The 25,607-nt window shown below is 39.3% G+C and overlaps 1 protein-coding gene across 4 annotated transcripts in view; it reads right to left on the reverse strand.

Moving 5' to 3' along the window:
- The window catches only part of CDK6 (cyclin dependent kinase 6), a 137,433-nt gene that overhangs the window by 74,299 nt on the left and 37,527 nt on the right, over positions 1 to 25,607 (reverse strand). For all 4 annotated transcript variants that reach the window (XM_074536029.1, XM_074536041.1, XM_074536033.1 and 1 more), the window contains exon 4: positions 5,943 to 6,110. In XM_074536029.1, the coding sequence (XP_074392130.1) occupies positions 5,943 to 6,110 (168 nt within the window). The remainder of the gene's footprint in view (positions 1 to 5,942; positions 6,111 to 25,607) is intronic.

The raw sequence follows: 25,607 nt of genomic DNA on the forward strand, positions 1-25,607 counted from the left end.
CACAGAAAATATTCTCATGTGAAGCCAATTTGCTTGTTTACTGTGAAATAATTTACTTTCTTTGAAAGATTAAAAGATAGGCTTTTTGTGGTTCATGATAAACCTGGGTCTGAATCAGAGCAGAGGGCTGCATTCCCTGCATTCCTGACAGGTCTCAGGGGTGAGTCCTGGCATCAGCTGCAGAGGAACAGCACAGGGCGCCGAATGCAGGTCTTGGCACCGTGGGGGTAAAAAACACTTCAAACACTGATACAGATGCCCTTAGAAGTTTTGTTACAGTCAGATACAATAATAGCCTTAAATGAACCAGCTGGCGGGTTCATCTAACACCTTCAGAGCAGGGTAAATCAGCATGAACTGCGAGGTTTTGAAAAACATTTCCACCTCTGAGTTACTTCAGTTATTCGAGGCCTCAGCTGAACGCTTCAGACGTGGTTCCATAACTGACCCCACCAATCTCAGAAGGTGGTGCCCAGGGAGTGCATGTCCCCATCCTTCTGCTCCCCCTCCCTGGGTCTCAGTGCTTTCAGTCTTGTGCCCATGATTTGCATCTACTAAGCCACCTAGAAATTAGTAACTACTTTATACAGGGTTCATTTTCAGTCAGACTGCAAGGGAGCAACCAGTAATGCCAAAGAAAGGGAACTGGTGGAAGTGTGCAGTCAAAAGCAGGGCCCCCCTTTCAGCAGCAGTAGAAATGTTACATCTACTTACACCGTGAAACAGCACCTGTAGATTATTTCCGGAACATGTCTCTAGAAGTTACCAACCTTGTTATAAACCCTCTGACTCTGTGAGAGCAGCTAGCACAACTCTTCCAGACAAGCCTTAAAAATTTAAAGGTTCTTTTGATGAGCAACAAAAATTAAGTTGGTTTTGAAAATTATCTTATATGATTATAATGTAAATAAGTAAGAAATTTCTAATTTCCTAACTTTGTTAATGTGTGTTTCCATACTGCCCTTTGATTAATATTGTGACATTGAATGATCTGTTTTGTCATCATTATTTTCATATAAATCTGGGTTTTTTTAGTGAAAATCTCATCTGAGTCAAGGCATCATAAATATATCTTAAAATGTGTTTGGTTATCTGCAGACCTTACAGTCAACATGCTGATAATGATTTTTGTTCTTAAGATGACTCCAGAGATAAATGACTCATTTTATGTGATGGAAATAACCTTCCTAGAGGGTGTTGGGAGGATGCAATAAAGATCCCACCAGATGTTAAAATATCTGAAAAATTCACTAATTTTTTCACAAAGCCAGACATAGACTTTTCATGCAGAACTGTGTATTAGTAGGGAAGAGAGATTTTCCTTAAATAAGACAACAATTTTGATCTTACTGCACTTCTAAATAGCCACAAACTCCCAGCAGCAGCACTGAAAAGCCTAAACCCACTTATTTTGATCCACTGGATGCCTGTCTGTGTCTCATTTTCCTTTTCAGGGACTAGACAAATGCACCATAACCAAAGAACTGGAGATGAGGGCCCAGACCTCAGGTGACATGCTTCCCCACGACAGTGAAGGGAAGGGCACATCAAAACAGTGCAACTTCCACCAGTCAGAGGGGAAAGAGTTATGACCTTCTTGAACCATGCACGAGATAAAATCAAGTCTCACTGTACTGATTTGTACTGATTTCATTAAGACACTCTTTACACTTAGTTTAACCAGTGGCAGGTGGTTGCTTAATTTCCATAGGTCTCCTCTGATGTCTGATGGCAACTGGGAGCTTTAAATAGATTGCTGAATCAGGTCCATTTAGGGATCCTCAATGGATCTCAGGTTAAAGCTGCACTGCAAAGGACTTGGAAGAGGTGGCCATTAAAAAGAGGAAAAAGATGACAAAAAACGAGGCAAAGAAAAAAAAATTTTGTCTGTGCTCTCATCAATCATATTGCCTCAGACAACCATTTACATTTAGATTATTTACTAATGGAGAGCATTTACTGGAAAACTACAATGCAACAGTGGGAAGGAAACAGAGAAGTACTCATTTCTTTTTGGAAGAGAGTTCTTCTGTCATTTTTTGGGTTTGTTGCAGTAACTAACTTACATATTTGTTTTTAGAGAGTAAGCCCCATTAGTGAAAATTATTTTATGCTCCCTTGCTACTATACCAACAAAACGAAATCCAAGTTCTTGCATGATGTGACATGTAAACCATTTGCGCTGAAGTGACTGCCAGAAATGGATGGAAAGTTTTTATCCTGAAGAAATACTCAAATAAAATACTAGCATAATCTAAAATTATTTACTGAAAATAACTGCAGAATATTTTGTGTCCTCTCTTTTCAGAAAATGTATTTAGTTGGGTCTAGTACTCAACAACTCACAGCATCAGCAGAAAAAGTGATCTATTCTTCCATCTGTGTTAGGTAAATCTGAAAACAAGTGGTGTTTTTTCAAAAAAGGAAGACATAAACCAATTTTATTGGCATTTCATGGGGGAAAAAATCCCTTCAGTGTGCTGACATCTAAGGTAAAGCATACATGTTTTCAAAGAAAGTATTATAAGTGTGTTACAAACACTAACATTTTTCAGTTTCACTCAAGATCCTCAAGATACAGGCCACGTTTTATGAGCTGGATAGCCCCAGCTCCACCTAGATGCTCTGATCACAACTGCATGCACTTATCTCACTTAACATTCCTGTATGCCATGATTCAGGTTCATTTCCTTTCTTCAATGCAGTCAAAACTCATCAGAAATACATAAATGGATTATTCCTTTTTGATAACACAACTTCAGATTTTCCAGACACCCAATTGCTCCTTTGCTCAGAGGAAATTAGAACTGAGCACCCATTTTTCTGCACCAGGAAAAATGTGACAGTTCATTAGCTTTTGCTATCCAACTCTAAAATTACAGTCACATCAATCTACCTCCTCTGTCCCATGGAGCTTCTCTGTTATCACAAGGCTATTCAAAATTTCCCCAAGGGCCAAGACCAACACTTGAAAAAGAGTCTAACTTTGCACGAAACCAAAAGCACGCCCTGCCCTCCACCAGCTCAGACACCCCCGCCCAGCCTCATTCTTCCCAGCGCTGTTATTTCAGCCTCGTATCAGCTCTCAGGCTGAACACAGCTGGGAGCAGTGATCTCCACCCTGCCCCCCCAGCCCGGGTAACCTTAGTTTCAATCTTTTATTCATTCATTCATTCATTCACTGACAGAAATATCAAGAGGTTTCTTTAAATGACAGCAATATGCCTGCACTACCAGTCTGCCAGAAGGATTCTTCAGCATTGTGTAAATAACCAGCTGTTAGAGAGAGACTGCTCTGAAGTTACCACTTGCTGCACCCACAGCACTTGGGCTGGATCAGTTTTTACTGGGCTACTTTCATGGCAAGCTCTTTTTGTCCCATCTGAAGAGTTTCTTTGTGAGCAATGAATGAGGATGCATCTTGGGAATGGTCTGATACTTCAAAAGATGATTCTTGTAGTTTATCTTGCAGCAAGCTTCTCCTCTGAAGGAAACGCTGCAGAGCCCTTGTATTGATCACAGTGATAGTCTTTTATCACCGGGCTGTCTGCACTATCACTATCCAAAGCAATCTTTGCAAGCTTTGACTTTTATTAATTGATATACGTATATTCTGTCTTTTATAATGCAATAATTTTTTTCTGCAAATGCTTCAAAACAAGCTGGTCTAGCTGAAGCCCATGAAAGTTTACTCCCTGTCTGATGAATATCTGCAATTTAGACTATTTTTGTGATAGTAAAGTCAAGAATGTCTTTATGTTTAAAAAACAGAAGTTTAGGGGGTTGGACCTGCTTTGTTTAGCTGTGTTTCTTCTACTAGGTTTCAATGGTAAAAACAGAGGTAAAAACAAAGCAGCATTTGCACACCTAAGCAGCTAGGCAAAGGTGGAAGTTAAAATCAGAAAAGGAAAATTGACAGCGAAAACACATTTAATACAAGTTTCTAACCTGCAATCACTTTGTAGGAGCAATGAAGACTGACATTTAAAACCATACCAGATTTATCACATCTAAGCAACACACTCCTATAGTTTGCTATGTACTCAGACACAAGTTTATTTTGAAGATGTTGAAAACTGTTTTAAAATACTTATTAACTTTTAACTAACTTTGGAACTAATAATTTTTTAACTTAAGAATACCAATGTCATAGCTGGTTTTGCCTTTTTTTAACTTACATCTATGCACATATACTTGATTTATCACTGATCACAGAATAATTCAACTATTTTAATACTCTTTAGCTTAGCTGAAATGACACTTGGATGCTTATCTGAGCATAGTACAAACTTTAATGTGGATAATCCCTTAGGCCGAACATCTCTTGTTCACAGTAGCACCAAGAGTACCAGCTCATGGGTATTAACACATGACTTCTAGCAGGCAAGTATTAAATATTTGAGCAAATGCACATACTTTACAAAGCAATCCTGGCAGCCTTCTCGCCTTCTCTTTTGCTGTGGTAGATTTCTGGGTGTTTTAAACTTCCTTCCTAAGAAGGTTACATGGTCATGGAAAAACTCCTGCTCAGTTCTGTAGGTGTTTTTTCCCCATTCCATGCAGAACTTTTCAAAAATGTCCTTCTGCAAACCTTGAGGCATTCTGCAATTTTAGCTTAAATGATTTTATGCATCAACAGAAACACTCACTGAAGCTGCTACTGACTGGTAGCTGGAAAGCAAAATAAGAGCAATTCAGGAAGAACCTTTCGGTTCTTTTCTTCTGCTTTGAGTTACACTACCAATCTTCCCAGCCAGATTCTTTTGCCTTTGGACTGGACTACATCGTACAGACAATGAAAAAAATTAGCCCTAAAACACAGGTTTACATCTGTTTTATGTGACAAGGATTTTTCCCTATGTTCTGCAAGATGATGTAATTTTCTGCTGCTTCCTGTCTTCGTTCACTCTGAAGCCAGATGGCCACAGTTACATCACATGGCAATGGAAAGACCCTTGCACAAACTAACCATGAGAACGAATTCTTATCAACATGAGCCAGGTAATTTTTACAGTGTGGTGTAAAATGCAAAGTGGATCCTTTCAGTTTCTCTTTTCAGCAGTTCTGCCTTTTCTGTCTTTATTATGAAAGTTACTGTCACGGCAGTTGGGATACTCAGAATAGAAAAAGAAAACAAAAAAATCATGAGCAGGCAACAAACCCTAGAGATACCCAACATGCACACAGCATGGCAGCTCCTCAATATGCTCCAGAGATGCTGTGCCAAGCTACAGCAGCTGATTCTGGGGGCAGGGCCAGCAAGCGTGGAAATGGGGTCAAAAAGCAAGGAGCTGGCAGGGTTTCTCCAGCATTAATGGAGGAGAGAGCTAAATCTAAAAGTGAGCTCATGTCTGAGCCAAGGACAACCAAGAGAGCTGGTGGGAGAGGGGCAACAGCGGCAGGAGACCTGGTGACACTTGGGGTCCTCTTTAAGAGCTGGCTTGGGAAACAGCTGTGATTTTGGCTCCCAGGTCCACTTGAGCTTTCTCCAGCACAACCCTATTTGGAATAGTTCAGTAACATATGGAAGGAAGCACTGAATGCATATTCACAGAGGTGGAAAATCAGATGGTGTGGCATTTTCACAAGTATCTGTGGTTTTTTTACAGGCAAAATAGCTGGGACTCAGCAAGAGCTTTATCTCAAAATGGATACTTCAGAAACTTTAACCATACCTGTCTGACTTAATTTATGCAGGAAGACAGTATCACTACACAAGTTTAACAGATGGGAGTTTCAGAAAACTAACACATACTTATCCCTCTGTAATCATGATGGAATTAGAGCCAGTAGTCAATAACCGATTACCTGATTGCAAGGTAATCACCCCCAGTTCAATCCTGGCTGGAAAACAATTGTTTTCAGAGACACAAGTAACTTCAGTTGCAGACATGGTTTACACTGCTATGCCAACAGAAAAATAAAAGCCTTCAAAAACTCACCACTGAGGTAAGAGCCATCTGAAAACTGTAGATTCGTGCGAGGCCGAAGTCAGCTAGCTTTATCTGCCCGTTGCTGGTTACAAGGATATTCTGGGGTTTCAGATCCCGATGCACCACACGATGAGAATGCAGAAAATCCAGTCCCCGAAACAGCTGAAGCATCATATCCTATATATAAAGAAGAAATCAATATGCAGTTATCAAGACAAGGTGGCAGGCAAACAAGTAAATCCCCTGTCGTAATCTGAAAAAATAATTTAATAAACATTGACTTAAATACGTGCACAGGACATAAAACCAATTATTAATATAAAATGGACAGGATGTTGCTAGAATTAATGGAATTGAACCAATGTCTTTATCAACTTAATGTATGGTTTCTAGTTGAATTATCAGAGGTTGATTAACAGTAGTATAAAGATTAATCAATATACTTTAAAAAACAGCTAAAGTATATTTCTAAATCCCTGGACAACTTCAAAAGAATGCTGTCCAACTAAGAAAAATACATAGCAGTTTTTGTTCTTAACTTTAAACCACATGCCACTTTGTATTCTCACCAGCTTATGTTCTGCCCATCCATGGTGAAGTGCGTTTTTGTAATTCGTTTTAACAGGCACAATGACCTGTTTCAAAGAGAAAAACTGCTTAAATGGCAAATTTAGTTTTATTTAATATTATAGGGGGGAAAAGTTCACTTGGCAAAACTTGTTATATAGAATTTACTGAATAGGACAGAAATTATCTTTAGATGAAAATTTAGCACTAAAACAGTGTAATAATCATAATTCTGATTCTTCTTTCTGTTTTGTTATAGTTCAAATACAATCTTCCATGACATTTCCACAGCTGAAGAAAATATTTTATCTTACTCATGTTTTGACAATCTTAGTAATGTGAAAAGAATGAACCAGCAGACTCAAAACCAAATACTAGAAATCCCCTGCATTCCAAATTAGAAGGATACTGTCAACTTGAAAATTATATTTGCGGAACAGGCAGTTACAAGAAGATGCTGCAATAAGAAAGAAAACAAATGGAGAAAGAAGTATATTTTCTGCATGCAATTGGCTTGAGCTCATGAAACTGCAGTTCTGTGTATGCTGGTGACATATGCCTTTTCCATAAACCATGCAGCAGGGTGTCCTCCAATCCTGTTGTTAGCAACCAAAATCATCTTGGAGAAGGGCATGGAATGAAAAAGGGGGGAAGGATAACTTGAGGTTGGTTGCTTTTGTTCTTCTCTGTGGACTTGGGGATGTTGCAAGTAAACATTCAAAGCACACTACTGAAAGGAATTATATCTGAACATGGGTATAAAAATAGCTCAAAACATTCGGCCTGATAATATTGGTTAAGTTGGATGCATTTTTAAGGTAGGCTTAAGAGATATTGCTAAGTAATTTAATACAAAATGATTCCTTTCTTGTAATGTTTCCTGATTATTTATATAGAAAGTATTACATAATACACAGATATTAAGTTTGGAAGCTCTCACCTGACCTCTGATAAAACAAGGCCATTTCTGTATACAGCCAGCTCATAATGCAATCAGCTTTTATTTAAAGACCCCAATTATGGAGATTTTACCATGAAATTATGGATGCTCTGACAGTATTAAATTATTATCACCTCTGAAGGAAGGAGGTGAACTCCATTTCCTGCTAGCTGATGCCTTTTATTTCCTTTGCTTCCCCAGAAAAAAACTGGGAACTGATAATTTTGGCAACTGGTATAATACGGTTTGGACTTTAAAATAAATACACAAACTGTATTTATACAGTTTTTTTTGCAGTTCAGAAATTTGTAAGAACTTGGGCTACAGCTCTGCAGGTTTCAGTCATCAGCAGAATTAATGTATGCAATATCTGGTCACTCTGTGCCATTTTCTTACCAAATCCCAAAAGTCTTTGGATCAGTCTTGCAGACACGAAGAACATGCCAACAACATTTAGGCATATGGTTATTTTAAATATGAACTTGGTCGTTTCACTGAATTTAGGAAAATTTTTTTCTTTTTTATTCCATGTTGACATAGTATCAAATAAGAAAATTATTTAAAGAACTGAAGTATTAGTCAGTAGACCTTGGCAAGTCCCTTTCTGGTGACATTTATGTATCCCATTCATTTGTAAACTCATTCAGGCAGTTACCAAACATATCAAGAATATTTTTTCCAACAACTGATGCTGGTTTTGTTTCAACTCTCTTCCTCAAGCTCAGCATAACAAAATTCTGCTCTGCTCATTTCAAGATTCAATCAATGTCTTCAGGTTCTAAATTCAGAGTTTTCTACCACCCACAGGTAAAAAAAAGAAAATACTTGAAAATGGGGACTGGTATATCTTTCTCTCTACCCACAGGACTCAAAAAATGACTATCATTTACAGAAGTCCTCTTCACACACAAAAAATAAAACATGCTGCAGAAAAGTGAACCGGGAAAGTGTAAATTTAAAAGGTGTTAGAAAGAAGAAGAGCAACTGGAGGGAAAAAAGTGCCATATCTCCTCTTCCAGGAAATTCAGGGTTAGTCCATATAAACTGTTTTCCAGTATTCAGGCTGGACTGTTGATTACACTCATTAATTTCTATGATCAGCATTAAGAGATTTCAGTTCAAAATTATCTGGAAGAACAACTCAAAGTTTTGTGTGTGTAAAAAAGGGCACTTGGATGTAGAAAGACTGCTATTTGTGATTCCCTGTTTTTAAATGCTCAGCAAGTTAGAGCAGAAGCCAAAATCACAACATAGGCTTATTATTATGAACTTTAAATAAAGAATATCAAATGCAGCAGCTTAAAATTTTGTGATGCACGCAAACCCAGTCAAAAACCATCAGGCCTTGCTTTTGGAAAATGATTTCATTCACTTGGTCAGCCACTTGCAAGAAACATAAGGCAGGGTCTGGGATCTGCTTTCTTTGACACTGTAACTAATATCAGAAGATACTAACCTTTCCTAGCAAATTGGATAAAGGCTGTAAACATGCACAAGCCAGATCACTACCTAATTAAATCAGGTTAATTTCACTCATCTAACGGAAATGCATCCATTTTTATTAGTGACGAATACCCAGTATTACCTCAATTACCAAGTTTTAGAAATAACTGCAGGAGAGTCTTCATGTGCCTCAAGGATTAGTTTTTTCCATGTCTGTTTTTCCCTGAGAAATTTTCTGTGGTAGATAGGCATACCACACTTCAGAATTACAGGGACAATCACATTTCAAAAGCTAATAGAAAAATTATCAATTCTATGCAACAAACAAAAACCTTTGGAACAAGCTCTAATGAGTCATGATCAAACCTCTATTGATATTTATCAGTGCTCTTTGGATATTGTGTGTTTGCAAACAGAGACACAGAATGTGCCTGTTGTTTCAGATTAGAGATTTCTGCCATCACAAAACCTATGATAGTTAGCTGTTGCTCAGGTTGAAGATAGATGCACATATTATCCCACTTTCAGACAATCACAGGTTTACTTTTTTTTTCTTTTTCAGGTTACATTTTCAATGCCATCTATGCGCAAATTTAAAATATTCACCTGTAACTCAACTGAAAACTGAAAATTGCAAACTATTTTGGGATGCAATGAACAAGTACAACTTCTTTAGAGGAAAATATGTAGTTTTAATTTTTTAAAAGTATCATAATGAAAATAGGAGTCAAATTTGTTATGGAAATGCTTCATCTCTGCTTGTTCCACCATATAAGGTATTGATGATGATTGCTCAGTCTGACATTTATTGAATTTATCAACTCCGAATGCCAGGACCAAATTCTGATGAAATTTTCAAGCTACTCCATATTATGTCATGAATCTCAATAATACTCAGAAAAATATCCTGCATACTCTTTCTGTGTCATCAGTGATGATGGGGCTGGGCTTGGGCTAGGCTGAGCAGCTGCTTCTGCTGCCTCTGCCAAAGGCAGTACTCATGGCTCACATTTCCTGACTCAGGCAGCAGGAACAGAAAGCCCTGATTTCCTCTACATTTTCGTCTCCACCTTGTCCTAGCCCCTCTCTTGACTCTATGCTTCACTGACCCCTCTTAAACCTCTTCAGCATCTGATCCATAAATCCCTTCCAAGCTGTTGGCTTTCAAATACCACTCTGATCCTTTAAGAGTCACCTACCATCTTGACTCCCAGGAAAAATACCTGTCCATTATCTGCAGCAACTCTCCACTTGTTTAAGACCTGCCAAGATTCTCTGGAGGACTCTGCCTGGCTAACTCAAAAGAGGATGGCATGGCTGTCAACCAAAACATTCAAGTATCGACTCAAAGACAAAAGAAACCATGGAGCTGGTCTCAGCGTCAGAGCCTAGGACCAGCAGCCAGGACTGCAGGGGCTCAGCCAGGGGACACCAGGGGACAGCAGGGGCTGTGCCCTGCCAGACACGCTCAGCTCCAGCCAGCTCCCATGGACCCAGCCAGGACTGTGGTGCCTCCAAGAAGATAGGTTCAAGGGCAGAAAAGGCTGCAGGGCAAGAGGAGAAGAGAACAAAGAGAGTGAGAAACTACACAGGAAACACCAAGGTGAGAGAGGAGGAAGAAAAGTGAAAGGAGAAAGAGAAAGCAGCCCAGGGTGGAGCAGTTATCCACATGGCAGACACTCCTGAGGGAACTGCAGCCTGTGGAGATGACCTAGGGCACAGCAGGCACAAAGCATGAGGAGGAAGGAGCAGGACACAGGAGCTGCTGCTGTGCTGCTGGGGCTGGGAAGATTCAGAAGTGACATACAGCCTGGAAAAAGGCATGAGGAGGTATTCCTTGAATACCTGTTCTTTTTTTGCCCACTGCTTGAACTAGCAAGTATCTATCTTGACTGGCATTAGACTAAGTTCATTTTCCTCAGGATAAATCTATTTTGCCCATGATGGTACTTGGTAAGCAATCCTTCTCTCTTATCCCGGCCTATGAGTTTTCGTGCTCCTTGTTCCTCTCTACTTTCTATAGCTGAGGTGGAAGAAGTCAGTGAGTGCCTGGATGGGAGTCTGACTGCTGGAGTAGGCTAACCCCCCAGCCATGGTGAAGTATGAATGCTAGGTTTTGTCTTGGTAAAGGGGAACAAAGTGAGATGCAACCTGAAGGAAAACACCAAGAGTAATATATCTTCAGAGAATACATGCACCCTGAGGTAACATACACTTATGACTGTGTGCTTGCTCTGTGAAGCTCATGCTTTTCCTCTACTGGCTACAATGTGAAGAAAGAAAAACCTTTAAGAAGGTTGTCCGTCATTAGAGTGATAGGAGTTCCTAATACCAAAGAGAGTAATTCAGTGGAAGCCACAAATATACTCAGTTGTGTCATCAAATAAAAATAACAGAGTACAGAGCCTTGCAAACTACAATAGACCCTAAATTTGTACTATCACACAGGTTTTATACATTTCTGGGTTTTTTTTTTAACTTGCCTATTTTCCTCTTTCTGCTCTATTTCTATGCTAGTATTTTGTAAAGCACAACAATCCTCTGGCACCTCCTAACGCTTCTCCTACTCTTCTGTGGAGTATCTCATGCACCTTCACAAGTTGCATCCTTCACCCAAAGTTTCTGTCTATTTGCAACTCGTTTTTCTTTTTGCTGAGCAGAATGGAATGTCCCTATTTTACATGGCAGGTGTTGGAATACTCATCCTGAACATTTCCTGTAGGAGTGTTTGCGCAAAAGACAACCACAAGTGTAAACAAAGGGGATGAGTTTTAGACAGCAATGTGTGATGAATCAGTCAAGGTAGTTTCATTAAAAGGCTCACTGCCTCTCACTAGAATAGGACCTTCTCAGAGCAGAAGGGGAGAAGACAAGGCTTCTCTCATATCCTACTCAGTTATACAGAATCCCCAAACACGGAACTGCTTCCAATTTAAAGGGAGATTTTACACATGCCGGAATGAAAGTTAAAAGAGCTGTCCCATTCTCTGAAGCCTATTTCTGAAGCAGAATAATTACAGCCCTTCTATGGTGATACTTTGTAACAAACAGTCAACATTAATTAATGCCAAAAAAACAATGGCATTCCTGAGGAATTACACAGTACAGATACATGAATAGCAAAGGACATGATTAATGTTGTTACACTGAATCCCAAAGGCATTAGCAATAATGCAGTGATTCCCTGTTAAATGCAGTGATTCTCTTTTTTAATTTTTGTCCTCACACTGGGCTGGGAACCCATCACATCAACCTATCTAGAAAGCCATGACTGTGATGGTGGGGGCAGATGCAATTTGCCACTGTCTGTGGAGCTGCAGGAGACTCTTCTCCATGCAGCTGGCTCAGTGCAGTGGCTGGGGCTCAGTGAGAGGCAGACAGATCCCTGCCCTCATGCCCCGCTCCTTTTCTCAGAAGAAAGCCATTCTGATCAGTTCCCCGCAGGGCATTCAGAAAGGGGATGAGGAGGCTGTCTTTTCCTTCTCCTAGCCACATCAGAGCTTCTCAGGACTCAGCCATGAGCCAACCAAACATGTATGGGATACAGAGCTCTTCATCTTCCTTACACTGGGTAACTACTTATCTCAGAGTAATCCTATTGCTTCCATAAATCTATTCACAGGGTAAGGGTCATTCCTCAGAAGAGAAGACTGCTGTGATACTCCTGTCAATTAACTAGGAAGTACCAAGAGAATGTGAACTTCACAGCATGTTCAATTTAAATATGTTTATTGTTTTGATAAGAGAACAATAAATCCAAATGATCTATTCACTTAGCCCTGTTAATCAATCTTACTATACAAGATAACATATTCATTTTCAGTTCATAGAGTAAAATACTGTGCAGAGAAAGATACTCTCAATTTATTTAGTGTATTATTAATGTCTGATAAGCACATGCAAGGAATTGGTCTAATAATTGGTTGTGTTTTCTATGCTGATACCCTAAAGGTAAATAATTTGTTGAAAAATAATCAAGTTACATATATTTTAAAACATGAAGTAAAATACTTGTGTAATTATCTTTGAATTGTAAAACTATTTTAATCATATAAAAGGTACTTTAATCCACTTGAGAGTAGATTAAAAGATATGTTAAAATATATTCTGATTATCAGCCCCTAATCTATTTTAAACTGCTTTTGTAAGAAAGCAAGCACAGCTTATAAATGGATTTTGGATTATCCAGTTGTTAGGATGAAGAACCCTACAGACATGCACACTCACAAAAGTATGCATGTATGTATACACACATTATCATGTTCTGAATAATCCCATTGAAGACAATGCTATCTATAGTAGTCCACTGCAATAAACACTGAAATGAATATAGCTGCGTTGTTTGGTTTTGTGTTTTGCTGGTTTTCCATGTTTGGTTTTTTTAATGGCTAGAATTATTTGTGCAGCAATTCAAAAGATAAAACACCTGAAGGAGTGGAGTCTATAGAAGACTGCTTTTGTTGCTATTGGAAGCAGCAACGTAATCAAGATTAGAAAGTCCTAAATAAATTACTTTGAAATACAATAATTGATCAGGTAGTTCAGAGCCAGCCTAGTAAAAATAGCAAATGTCACTATTATGCATAGACCTGCCTGTATATTATGATCATTATCTGTCAGTCCCAATCAAAAGTACTGCAACTGTGCACAAGATTCAGGAAAAATGCAAAATTTTAACTGAATTACAAAGGTCCACAGTAGTACTTGAAAAGCTTTGAGGCTCACTGACGCTATTGCATTGCTGTAAGCTTATGACTGAATTCCATGAATGTATATCATAGCTTTCAGTATATGGTTTTCCCTTGTTGTGCACTTATACATAGACTGAACTCAACCCACAGCCACCACAGCAGGCTTAACAAGTTCCTAGTCCCTTTGTTTAAACTTGCCAACTGCTCCTCTTGAGGTAGAAAAGAACTGCCACAGGAGAAACTGACCCAACATATTTTGGAGTGCTCCAAACACTCCTCAAACACCAGAGCTCAGCAGCAGCAGCAGCAAAGGCAACACAAGTAGGACTGGACTATAACAATTGATGCACCTGACTGTGTTGAAGGAACTGCTCTGAGTAACCTTCTGCTTACTCTCCTTAATTCAAGCACCTGGATTCATATTTTATGGTTGGTAAAAGTTTCAATCTAAGCAGATGTCTGTTTTACCAGAACCCTAATGCTGATAAGATTCCCATGCTGATCTCAGTAGCTGTGATTCAAAGACCAAATTCAGTAAATAACATGTCTACCTAACATCTCTGGGGGATGTATGTACATACACATGCTTGCGCACACACATGGATGCATTTTATTTAAGTTGATGTAAGTCCTTCCACATCAATTTCCAACTTTATAGTTCAACACCTGTCAAGTCAGTTTGGAATCTAGATCCTTCAAGTTATACTTCTTCATCAGCTATTTCTCATATTTGATGAGAAGGACATGCATGAATGAAAAGAAACCTACATAATTATTGTTCTACTTATGTTCAGTCATTCAGGGTACCAAAAATTCCTGTCAAAGTGGAATTACCAGACATGCAAATGAAATATACATTTCCCATGTGGCTACTGGTATTTGTCAGATAAAATACATGAGAATTGAACAGAGGGGAAGTTTGTTTTTACATTCTGAAAGAAATTGGCACTGTTAGCAAGACTTGTCCCGTATGGGAAAATTTCACAGCAGGTAAATGTAACTTTGTGATTAACAGTCTTTTCAGTGCTCAAACCCTTCAACTCTTTGTGCCCTGCAGGAAAAATACAAGGCACAGCTTTTAACAGATTTTATGGATCTGAGTCTAGATAAGCAAAACCTTCATGTTTCTTTCTTGTATCTCTGGATGATGATATCACAGTTTCAGACATCCTCAAATACCTTCTGGGAAACTTCCTTTCTTTTATGACAAGCTTTTTAAAACTGTACTGGAAACAGCAGTTTCTCACAGAGCTCTCCCTGGTTTGACAAGTTGTTACTACTCTGTTCTTTTATTTCTCATACAATCTGAAAAAGAGATGAGAACTAAAATGTATCATGAAATCCTCCAAATTCTTTACTGCCCCACCCAGTTGGTAAAGTTCCATACAAATCACTTGAAACAGCACCTGTGATTTGTATGGATCGGCTGTGAAGATCTACTAGCACATCTAGGGAACGACACCAGCACAAATTTGGTATATAAGCATCACAGCAGGTCACACTGCAGTTTGAATTCTGGAGCACACTTTCCATATAATTACAGCTACCTTAATTATGTTTCTCAACAGGGTAAGTCACATTTTTCCTTCAGCTGATGCTGTGAGCCTCTTTCTTCTGAGATAAAATCCAGACTTTAGCTTGACTAAATCAATCTGTTCTGGAGCATTGTGTTCTGAAGCACTGTGATAGCACCCCTATCTCTCACCTTAGTACTTTCAGTTTTTAAAAACAGATTTGAAATTGCTCCTAATTGTACATATTTCCTTTTCTCCTTCCGGACTATCACTGCCCCTTCCTCTTCAGAGTCTTTGTTTCTGCATTACTACCCATCTGAATTTTGGGACATCACCACTCGCAATCCTTGTGGAAGCTCTCCTGATGTAATCAGAGAAATCAGTGCACTCCAACCATCCACAAAGCTGGACATGACTCCCTTGAACTACTTCAGTATGCTTTGGGGAGGAGCGCACAGGAATCACTGCCACACTCCCTGCCACAACCTACAAACTACAGTAAATTATCAATCACTGATGAGCTGACTGTCCTCCTGTGCCTCTCACACCAGTCCTTATGACGAAAGGTATCAACAAACAAACCCTCTTCTCTAAGAAAAATGCTGCTCCAGCAGCACTACAGCTCTTCACCAGCACTCTCCTGATGCCATTGGCCATAACAGCTCTTCCTAATTTCCCCAAACTCCAGGAAGGGTTATAACATGGCATATGCTGACAGACAACACTCCTTGCTAACAGGAAGGACACGTTGCTGTGGGGCCCAGATCTCAGCTTCTCCTTCCCTGCAGCTGTCTGTGGACAGCAGCTAATTGTATCCACTTGTTTAACCTCGGGGATAACGTCTGGAGGGGACCAAGTGCCACAAGCGTACTTTTATTTTTAACGGTCATTTCCTCTCGGGTGTAACTTGCATGACAGCATGTGACAAGCAGAAATTAATGGGGACACTGCTGTGCCAATACCTCTTGAATTGCTTTGACACTGGCTGCAGGCTGCCTGCTTGGCCACCCAGCCAAGACCTCACATGAAATGTGGCAAGGGGCCCACAGCTCTATTCACTAACAAGCCAGCTGGTCAGTGATTAGAAAGCTGAAACAACGCTGTGCACATACATCAAGAATGCTTTACAAGCGGCTTCAGACTTAGGTGGTGAAACATCTTAGAAGAGCAGATCTGTAAATTTATCTTAGGGACTGTTAAGTTAAGCTAACATCAGAAATAATGCAGAAGACCTTGGAAGATGATGGTCTTGTTGTTGCCTAAGTGCAAGAAGGACTAACCTCAGAACAAAGACTAACATCTTGATGTGCTCAAAATCATGTGCAAACAGCTCAGACCACATGGATTCTGGAGCAATCAAATCATGTAAATATACAGAGATTTATGACAGACTACTCTTCCTAATGGTCTATCAACACCTTGGCAACATTACTGACATTTCTAAAGAAAGTCTCATTGAATCTGTCTGCAGTGTTTATACTGACTTGTTTATATGCTGACACAAAACAACAAGGGATGAGCCTTTAGAAGCATTCCAAGGGATTTGGACGATCAGATCTCATACACCCAAGGCACCTATGTACCTTTTTTGAAAACTGTCAGATCCTTGGTTAGACACAAAAGGCTCAAGATTGTTCCTTTAACTTCTCTCTTCAGCTGCCTTTTTAAATAGTAGCCACTGAAAGGGCATAGGCTCTTGCCGAAACATCTGATGGCAACAAGAGAACAAGTTATGCTTTTTTTAAAAAACTGAGAAAAGAGCAGTCAATCTCTCTTCCTAGAGATTGGGAACACAACTGTAATTTAAAGTTAGTAAGACTTAGTCACTTAACTCCTATGGCTCCTTCACAGTTATAAACTCATTCAAGCAATTTTTGTTTGTTTAAACTTATTATGACATAGTCCTGATGTGGAGATTTCCAGATACATAAGGAAATATATCTGTGGCTTATAGACATACATCAGGCTCAAGGCACTGTAAAAGGAGGTGGCTGGACAGCAGAGTCACTTTCTTGGATTAGAAATTAAGGTTACTGTAGAGTTAGGACCTAATTTTGAGAGCTTCCATCGTAGAAACTTGGAGGAATTCAGCACAGTCACGAATGGCACTTGCACGCTGAAGAAAAAGATGGCTTTGTATTAGGCACAATGAAGTCCAGTGAAGTTACTGGGACTCTACCCATCAATTTTCAAAGACCTAAGCTGGTCCCACTGCTTTTTATTATTCCCATTTTCCTCCCACAGTCGCTGGAACCAACAGCACCTTCAGTGAGATGTAACCAACCTTCTATGAGACAAAAATGTCAGCGTGACACCAGGCATCAAAATACCACTATTCTCCAAAGTTAGATGCTCCGTTAATAAATAGTTAACAGCTCTTATTAAAGAGGCAGACACAGAGAACACTAAGAAGACAATCCTTTCCTAATCTCTCCAGGTAAAGTATAATAAATAAAGCTCAACTGTGTACTTTTTAAAAGCTGCTTCAATATTGTATTTTTCTGCTCATAGTTACTTGGCACAGCAGAAGAATCATGATGCTCCTAAGTGCTGTAAAATGGCTCAACACTGGGGTCTAGTCACAGGACTACATTTAACTTTGCTGCCTCTCTTGCTCTGTATTATAAATTCAGGGATAATGGTTAACTAATTCATGAGTGTTGCAAAGATTAACTAGTTAATGTTTGTTAAATACTCCAAAGAACTAGATTTTGCTTTCAGTTATAAAGGCTCAACAAGCTTGAAGAAAATCAAAGATAAATAGAAGAGGGAAGATTTGCTTTTTATACAATTCAAAGGAAAAATAGGCTTCAAAGAAAAACCTGAGAAGGGTCAGTGCCCTACTGGAATCAGCTTGCCCAGAATCTCCCATCTAAGAACTTTACATATAGATTTGCAATACTGTTAGAGGATTGTCTGAGCTCTCAAAACAGTCTTCAGGATGACCATCTTACTAATGCCTTCCTACACCTAAATTAAAAGTAGGAAACAAGATTATAGCTTCTTGGAAGCACTGAGCAGATCAAGTTGCTCTCCATGTTTACAGAAGCAATTAATTTGCAATTCTATTATCTTGAATTAAAAGAACAATGGCTCCTGAACTAACAGCTTTAAAAGGGAACAGGCAAGCCCCTCATCCTACAGACTTTACAAACAATGCCATAAAAATTATAAGTATTTTAAAACAGACTAGGCAAAGAGAAGACATTTTGCAAGAGGAATAGAGCATATACATAAAGACTTTTGTTTTCACTGAAAGAATGAGAAGTTTGCTGTTAGCACCAGGCATGGGGAATGGCTACCCATTCCATTGCACTTACATGGTCTGTCACTTTCTCCTTTCTTTTCTAATTTCTCACCTTTTCCTTTATGTCTCTTCTCCTCCCTCCATGAGTCCTATTACATCGACTGTTGCCCTTTCTTCCCCATTCCCATTTCTGGCCCTTCTTGCCATGCCTGCTCCACTTCACACTCACTCCTGGGGCCTGTGGCCCGACTCCATCTCTTTGGGTTGCTGCTGCCCCAGCCCAGGTGGCACCCAGGCAAAGCAGGTCACTGAAGATGCCAGCTGCCAGCATTCCCAGCAGCCCCTCTCTGGATTTCAGACAGGACAAGCTGCAGCAGGCAGTGACCTGACCGCGATCTCTGCTGTGGCTGCAGCGGTGGGAGATGGTCCCACACATCTGCTGAGTCTCTCCCAAGTGACATGTGCCACAGCCCCTGCAGATCTCAGCAAAGTGACACTGATTTACATTAGCACACATTTGTGTAAACCTTGCCTTGTTTACTTTTGAACACTTGACTGATTCTAAAAAAAAGTACATATCTTCAACTTACAGTGACACAATGAGCCATGAGCCTACTTACTTCCTAATGTTATCACAGCAGACAAGAATCAGCTCTACCTTAGGGGTGAAAGCTGACAGTCTTTCTCGGGAGAGGAGAAGATGGCCTTCGATGTTTCACTGGCAGAGGGTATTTCATCCTTTCACCTCCCCAAATATTAAACAAAACAAACTCTATAACATTTTAAATAAAAAGATGCTGCTATGTTAGAAGTTAGTGTGCAAAAAGAACCAATCAATGGAACAAACTCCTTCCATGAAGATATATCTTTTGAAAATGAAGTGTCATAAATGATGCACATGAAAAATGCAGCTTGTGGCAAACACAACATTGCTTCTCAAAAGAGTAACCTGTGACAAGCAGAAAAGTATGCTATGAATTATGAAACCTGGAAAATAAAACATGTATTTCTGTGTGTCTTTACTGTAACTATTCATGGAGAACCTATGAGAAAAAAAGTAGCAATGATCCAGACAACCTGGACCGCATATGTCTTTGCTGAAACAGGTCCCAGAAACCTAAGTCTTTTGTTTTCCTTACCAACAACAACAAAGTAATTACAAATAATACAATCCAATATCAAATTCTATGTTACTCCAAAACTACAGTCAATTAAGTAGAAAAAAACTGTATCATCAGAAGGACAAATGAGAGAGGCTAGGGATCATTATCAAAGGACTTCTGTTTTCCTTTGTTTATTAAATAGCAACTGTATTATTTACTGCAGCTTTGCAAGCTAGTGAGCAGCTGGGTGTGACACATTTCCATGCTCTGTAACCTCTCCTTATGCTTCGTTAGATTCCTTATCAGGACCAGAAGAAAAGAAATCTCTCTGTTATGCTTTTCCTGTGGCAAAGGAAAAGACAAGATGATGACTTTCCAGCTCATTTCACTTGTACAACGTTCTCATCAATCACCATGGGGTAGGTCTTTGTTATTTTCACTGAAGGACTGTTCTTAGTTTTCTGTCACAATAAAGCGTGACTTCACTAATTAGCAAATCAAGGTTACCTCTACCACATTTGCAAAAGAACAAAATGCAAACATACGGCTAAAACTACATCTGAAATATTTTCCAAGGCCCCAGCTTCATAGAGATAAACCTAAGTCAAGCTAGGTGTAAATTCCTTTCATAGAAACAGAAGTTAAGGGCTGAAACACTCAGAGTAGATGTAAGGAAGCTAAACTAACCATTTCATCAAGAACCAGAAGTTTTCTGCTTGTTTTGCGACTTTCTGCTCCAGAAACCAAGCAAAGAAACTGTGGTTTATTTTCATATTAAACCCTCTGCAAAGCATGCATCTCTCTGCAGTTTTGGTTCACTATAGCCCACGCAGCTTGGCCTCTATTCTCCTTTTCCTATGTCTTCAGTAAGTGTTTTAGACATCAGCAGAAATTATGTGAGCAAACAAAAAGCAAGAAAAAGTGATATGTTCTAAGCAACGCAAAAACGTAATACAAAGTGCTTTGCAACATAGTCTCTCCTCTAACTTAACGTTTTTATATATATTTTCCCTTTCAGTCTGTGTTGTTTCTCACTGAATGACAGCTGTACACAACATACTATAGTAATAACAAGCATATGGCTCAGAGATCACTGTTGACATTTTCAGAATTCAATTCAGACATTTTTATTTAAATGCATGAAAAACATCTGTATACTCTTTCATTAACTGCATTTTACATTTGTAATGTTCTACGTATTCTTTTGGAACCATTTCCATTAAAATGCCAATTCTGTGTTTGGATAGCATGTATTTCCCTTGTAACACTAAGGGAGGAGTATGCTACTATCAAAATTTCTCTCTAAAAAGTCCTTGCTAAAATATTTACCCTGCTAGTCAGAACAGGAATATCTGAAGTTAATTCCAAATGAAAGAATATTTTAGAATGAATCATAAACTAGATGTTAAAAAAGGTAACATGCTGCCATTCCAATGCCCCTTCTCTGCTGTAAAACTAAATTAAAAACAACCCTGCATTTCCATCCACAGAATACTGTAACATTTTGGATGTTCTGAAGTTTCCTAATTGCAGTTATGCAACAGAACTATCACAGCCTAAAACAAAGGACAAAAATTCAGCAGCTTAGTTTATTGGCTTTGAAATGAAGCACTCTTAAGAGATGGTTAACATGTCCTCTTGATTATTTTTGGTATTTTAAAGTTACAGTGCAATGCTTCCCACTCTATAGACAAAAGAAGTGGAACATTTTAGAATACTTATAATTTTTATGGCATTGTTTGTAAAGTCACATATTTAGCAACAGTGAAAACTGTTGAGCACTAATTTCATTTACAATTAAGTCACTAATTTCAAAGGGCCCTTCAAGGTATAAGACACTGCTCAACATTAATAAAGACAGAATGCAATGGCATTTGTTGAATTGGTCACAATGGTAAAATACAGCGTCTTCTTGGAAATGGGTATTCTCAAGGGTCATTATTTTCAAAGAAGGCAAATAGGATATTCTGTGGCCACAACAGCTATGATATTAATGAAAACCAGATACAAACAAAACAATCCACCAAACCTTGTGATCCTTGGAGCCCTTTGCCATTACTGAGTCAATTTACCATGCTGACCAGCCATGACACATTTTTGTGAATAGTCAGGAGTCTGGTTCCAAATGCACAGACACTGCATACACGTAAGTTTTGAGGGAAGGCTACTTCTTCACTCTGACAAAGCATTTAAACACAAGCAAAACACATGTTTTGTGACTAATCCGAGACTAAGGAAACAATAGTTTCAATTCTTCTTTGTTCTAACCTTTGAATTCATCAGGTCAATAGCACAGGATAACAACTGATTCTCCTCTGTTATCTCCTCTAATTCAGTCTTTCAGCCTCATTTTTAATACTGGAACAATCTGTTGACATGAAATTAAGCAGAAGTTTAAGAGCTTTGCTGAGGCAGAGCCTCTGCTCCCTTTGGGATTGAAGTTGAACCAGAAAGTGCAAGTACATATTCCAGCATGAGTTTAAATGTTGTAGGTGTACAGACATAAGTGTTGGTAGTGTGCAGCTATAACAGTAACGGAGAAGCTAAAAAAACCCTAAAATAGTGATGTTTGTAAGTCTTTGGATAAGGTTCCCAATCCAAAAATGAAGGACACATTTGATCCCAGAGTTTGAACTTTTGTAATTTGCTCTTTCCTAGTGGCAAACTATTTAGGCTTAGCAGTAAAAGAAATGAAGGCTGCTTGCCCACTGCTGCTAACAGCATTGCCCCACACCCACTCCCAGCAGAACCCTGAGAATCCTAGTTACACCCCAGAAGGATCTGACCTTCTGTGAAGGACTGGTGCTCTGGAGTACCAACACTGGCAAATGCCACCATATTGCATCTGATTTATCAAAACTAAAAATAATCATTTAAATTTTTAAATATTTTCCCTTGCTGTTGCACTAAGAACAAACAACAAGCAGTATTTCTGTTATTTCATTCGCATTTCCATTCTGAATTTTCTGTCTTCTGGCAGCTGCATGTGAATTTACTAATGACGTGTGTCTTCTGTTAGAACTTCTTAAAAGGGATATTCTCAAAATGGAAGGAAGCTCATTTTATTTCACTTTGAAGCCTGAGAAACCTGTAACATGAACCATACGCTGATTACAGAGCATTGATATATAAAGGAAGCAGTTGTGTATATGTGTGACGTGATTGTGGTGGGGAAACAGCAATGCAGTGGTGAAGTTCACACAAATAATGCTGTTGTAGGATCTCACTATCATGACTCATGTTTAACAGCGTACTGTGTAAAGACCAGTCAAAAATGAGGACCTATTATGGTGAGAACCAAAGTCAAGAGTTTTCACACAGCCTCCTCCATTAAAAGCCCACAGATAAAACTGACAAGACAGACCCCAGGTGGAGAAATTTTGAGACAGTTCCATGATGTTACACTTCTATGGGAGTAGAGTCAGGAGGACACAGGAAAAACAGAAAGAAAAGTGATGGAGAGAAAAGTTCTGGAGGAGGGGAAAGAACAGAAGACTGTGTAAATAGGAAGTGAAAGTGAAGTGAAAAAATCAAGGAGAAAGAGAAGGATGGAAGAGAAAAGGGATCAAAACATAGGAATTGCACAGGCAGAGAACATGGAGTTGAAATCACTGAAAGCAGCTCTAGGTGTCAAGAGGTTTTGGCCTTGGTTGCTCTAGCAGCTGAGTGTAGCTGGCTGATGCCCCAGGCTGGTGCTTCTCTGCAGTTTCATGCCTGATGGCCTGAGGACAGGAAGCAGGGAGGAACCGTGTCTGCTCTGGTACCCACAGGGGTGGGTGGGACAGGCGCTCTCCATGTGTTTCTCATCTGACACACTGAATAGGAGGAACAGGCACAGCTTCAGTTGAGTCTTGTTTTATTCCCTCCCTGAAAGTGTAACAGCTCAGCTGTCCTGGGTGATGAGCTACTGGATGGACCCTGGGCATCAGCACATCCACATCTGTAAATACACACACACACACACATACATACATACATATATACATACACACACACACGTGTGCATGTGTGTACATGTGTGTGTGGTGTGCTTTCACATGCACACACATGAAGGCAGTATAGACCAGACCACTCTCCAGGCACAGCACGAGAACTGGTGCTCATGGTGCTACCCCTCATGGATCTGTGTACTCTTTAAGTACTCTTTAAGCATCTGCGCTGCCAGTTGGCGCCTTTTCTGGGCCACACCTATTTTGAGAAAATGAACTCTGGAGACAGTAGAGTGATGATCACAGTTTCCCTTTCACAAATAGCAGTATTTTTTCCTGCAAATATGTTAGAGGACTTTTGCAAAATCCACTTATATATGCATGTGAATGTATATATGTTTATGTGCCTATGTATTCATAAATAACAGAAAATTCTTGAAGCTGACTTTATGTTCTACATATGAAAACATGTAATACAAAAAAATTCCATCTCTGCCCATTTGTATGGAACTTTGTTTTCTGGCATAAGCTAAATACATCTGCTGTGGAGGAAAAGAAACAAACAAAACATATCTTGATTAAATCAGTATGCCACTAAAGTAACACGCTTCAAATTAATTTTTACTGTGGGATACAATAACCTGCCTATTCACTGGCATAAAACTAGTGCATATGGCGAGTCCAAAAGTATTAAATTTCTCTTGGGGTGGAATAGAGAAAACAGTTTTATGGGAAAATATCTTACTTGATTATTATATTGTCTTTTATTAGCTATGAGTTGTCTATGGCCAACTTTTGAATTTTAGTTTTACACTATGGCTCTAAAATTGCTGTGAGTAAATACAGACACTTTGTAAATATTCTAGTTTAGAGAATCTGAGCTGCATTAACTTGCGTTGACTGAGATGGTGAATGTATTCTGCTACAATGCTTCTTTGTCCCAGATCAGCTGAGTTCAACCCTTAGAATCCTGAGTTTAGTAAAAAAAAATTATGTTGCCCAGTTTTCCCAAGCATCTACCTTTGTCACAATTTGTGCTATTGGGATAAAGTACAATTTTGTTTTGGGATAAAGTACAATTTTGGGGTTACTGCATAGGGGACTGATTTCCTTCCTAGTGCAGAAACTACTATGAAGAAAGAGATTCTTATCTGCCCTGACAAAAATCAAGAATGGCTCTTTGAACTTCTTCTTTTCACCTCACATCTGCTGCAGTCCAACCTTCAAATTACTTGTCAAAAACAGCATATGGCTTGTAAGGAAATTTTGAACATGGGTAAATCCAAACACTTCAGTGTATTTTTCTGCCACTGCTTTATGTACACCATCAGCTTCAAGCTTTCTCTTAATTACTTTAAATGCGGCATGTCGTGTTTGATGAAGAGAAGGACTCTGGAAACACGAGTGACACTCGTGCTGATCACTGAGGCAGGATGTGCTTGCAGAGCAAGTCGTGCCTGAGCACCACCACCATGAGACAAAAGAAGGCATCTCAGAAATAGTCCCCACCTGGAGGAACTGTCACTGGCTGGATGCAGGACAGTGTGGCGCTGTCTCTGAGATGCTGCCTGGCAGCTCAGCCCCACTCCTGCACCTGACTGACAATTATTCCCACCATACGCTCCCTTTCCTTCAGTGCCACCAAAGCATTTCACACAGCAATTGGTACTGTACTCATGTTCCAGTAGCAAAAACCCAGTGTCATTAATAGTCTGAGAGTGTCTCAAGAAAATGCAGAGCAGTAGGATCCATAAACTTTTTTATGCATCACACCCATGTCCAGCTCTGCTGAACTAACAGAAATGAAATGAACTGATAGCGACATTTCACTTCCAGTGTTTCTAATACTGCAATTTTGCAATGACTTGATCATAAATCCCTTCTACCAAGGCTCAGTCACCTTCCCTGCCCACAATTCAGAATCTCTTCAGTTTCTTAATTTCCTCTGACTTCTGAATAAAGATGATTTCTGGCCCTCCATCTACTGAAAACAATAGCTTCCTTCTGACTTCAAAAAGGATGTGTCCCTTAGGGCCCTACTGGACTGCACTGCTGCCTTGAGAGTAGAGACCACAAAAGAAAAGTAGGTTGAGATGTCTATTTACAGAACCCTTGATAGACATCATTTCACAGTGACATTTCTAATTTAGTGTCATTGTTTTGAAAGACTAAAATTATTATTTCAGGCAGGTTGCTTTCATGCATTATGCTCCAGTGTTGCTTGACGGCTTTCCAAACTG

This window comes from Zonotrichia albicollis, chromosome 1, assembly GCF_047830755.1.
Source record: "Zonotrichia albicollis isolate bZonAlb1 chromosome 1, bZonAlb1.hap1, whole genome shotgun sequence".
Taxonomy (NCBI): domain Eukaryota; kingdom Metazoa; phylum Chordata; class Aves; order Passeriformes; family Passerellidae; genus Zonotrichia; species Zonotrichia albicollis.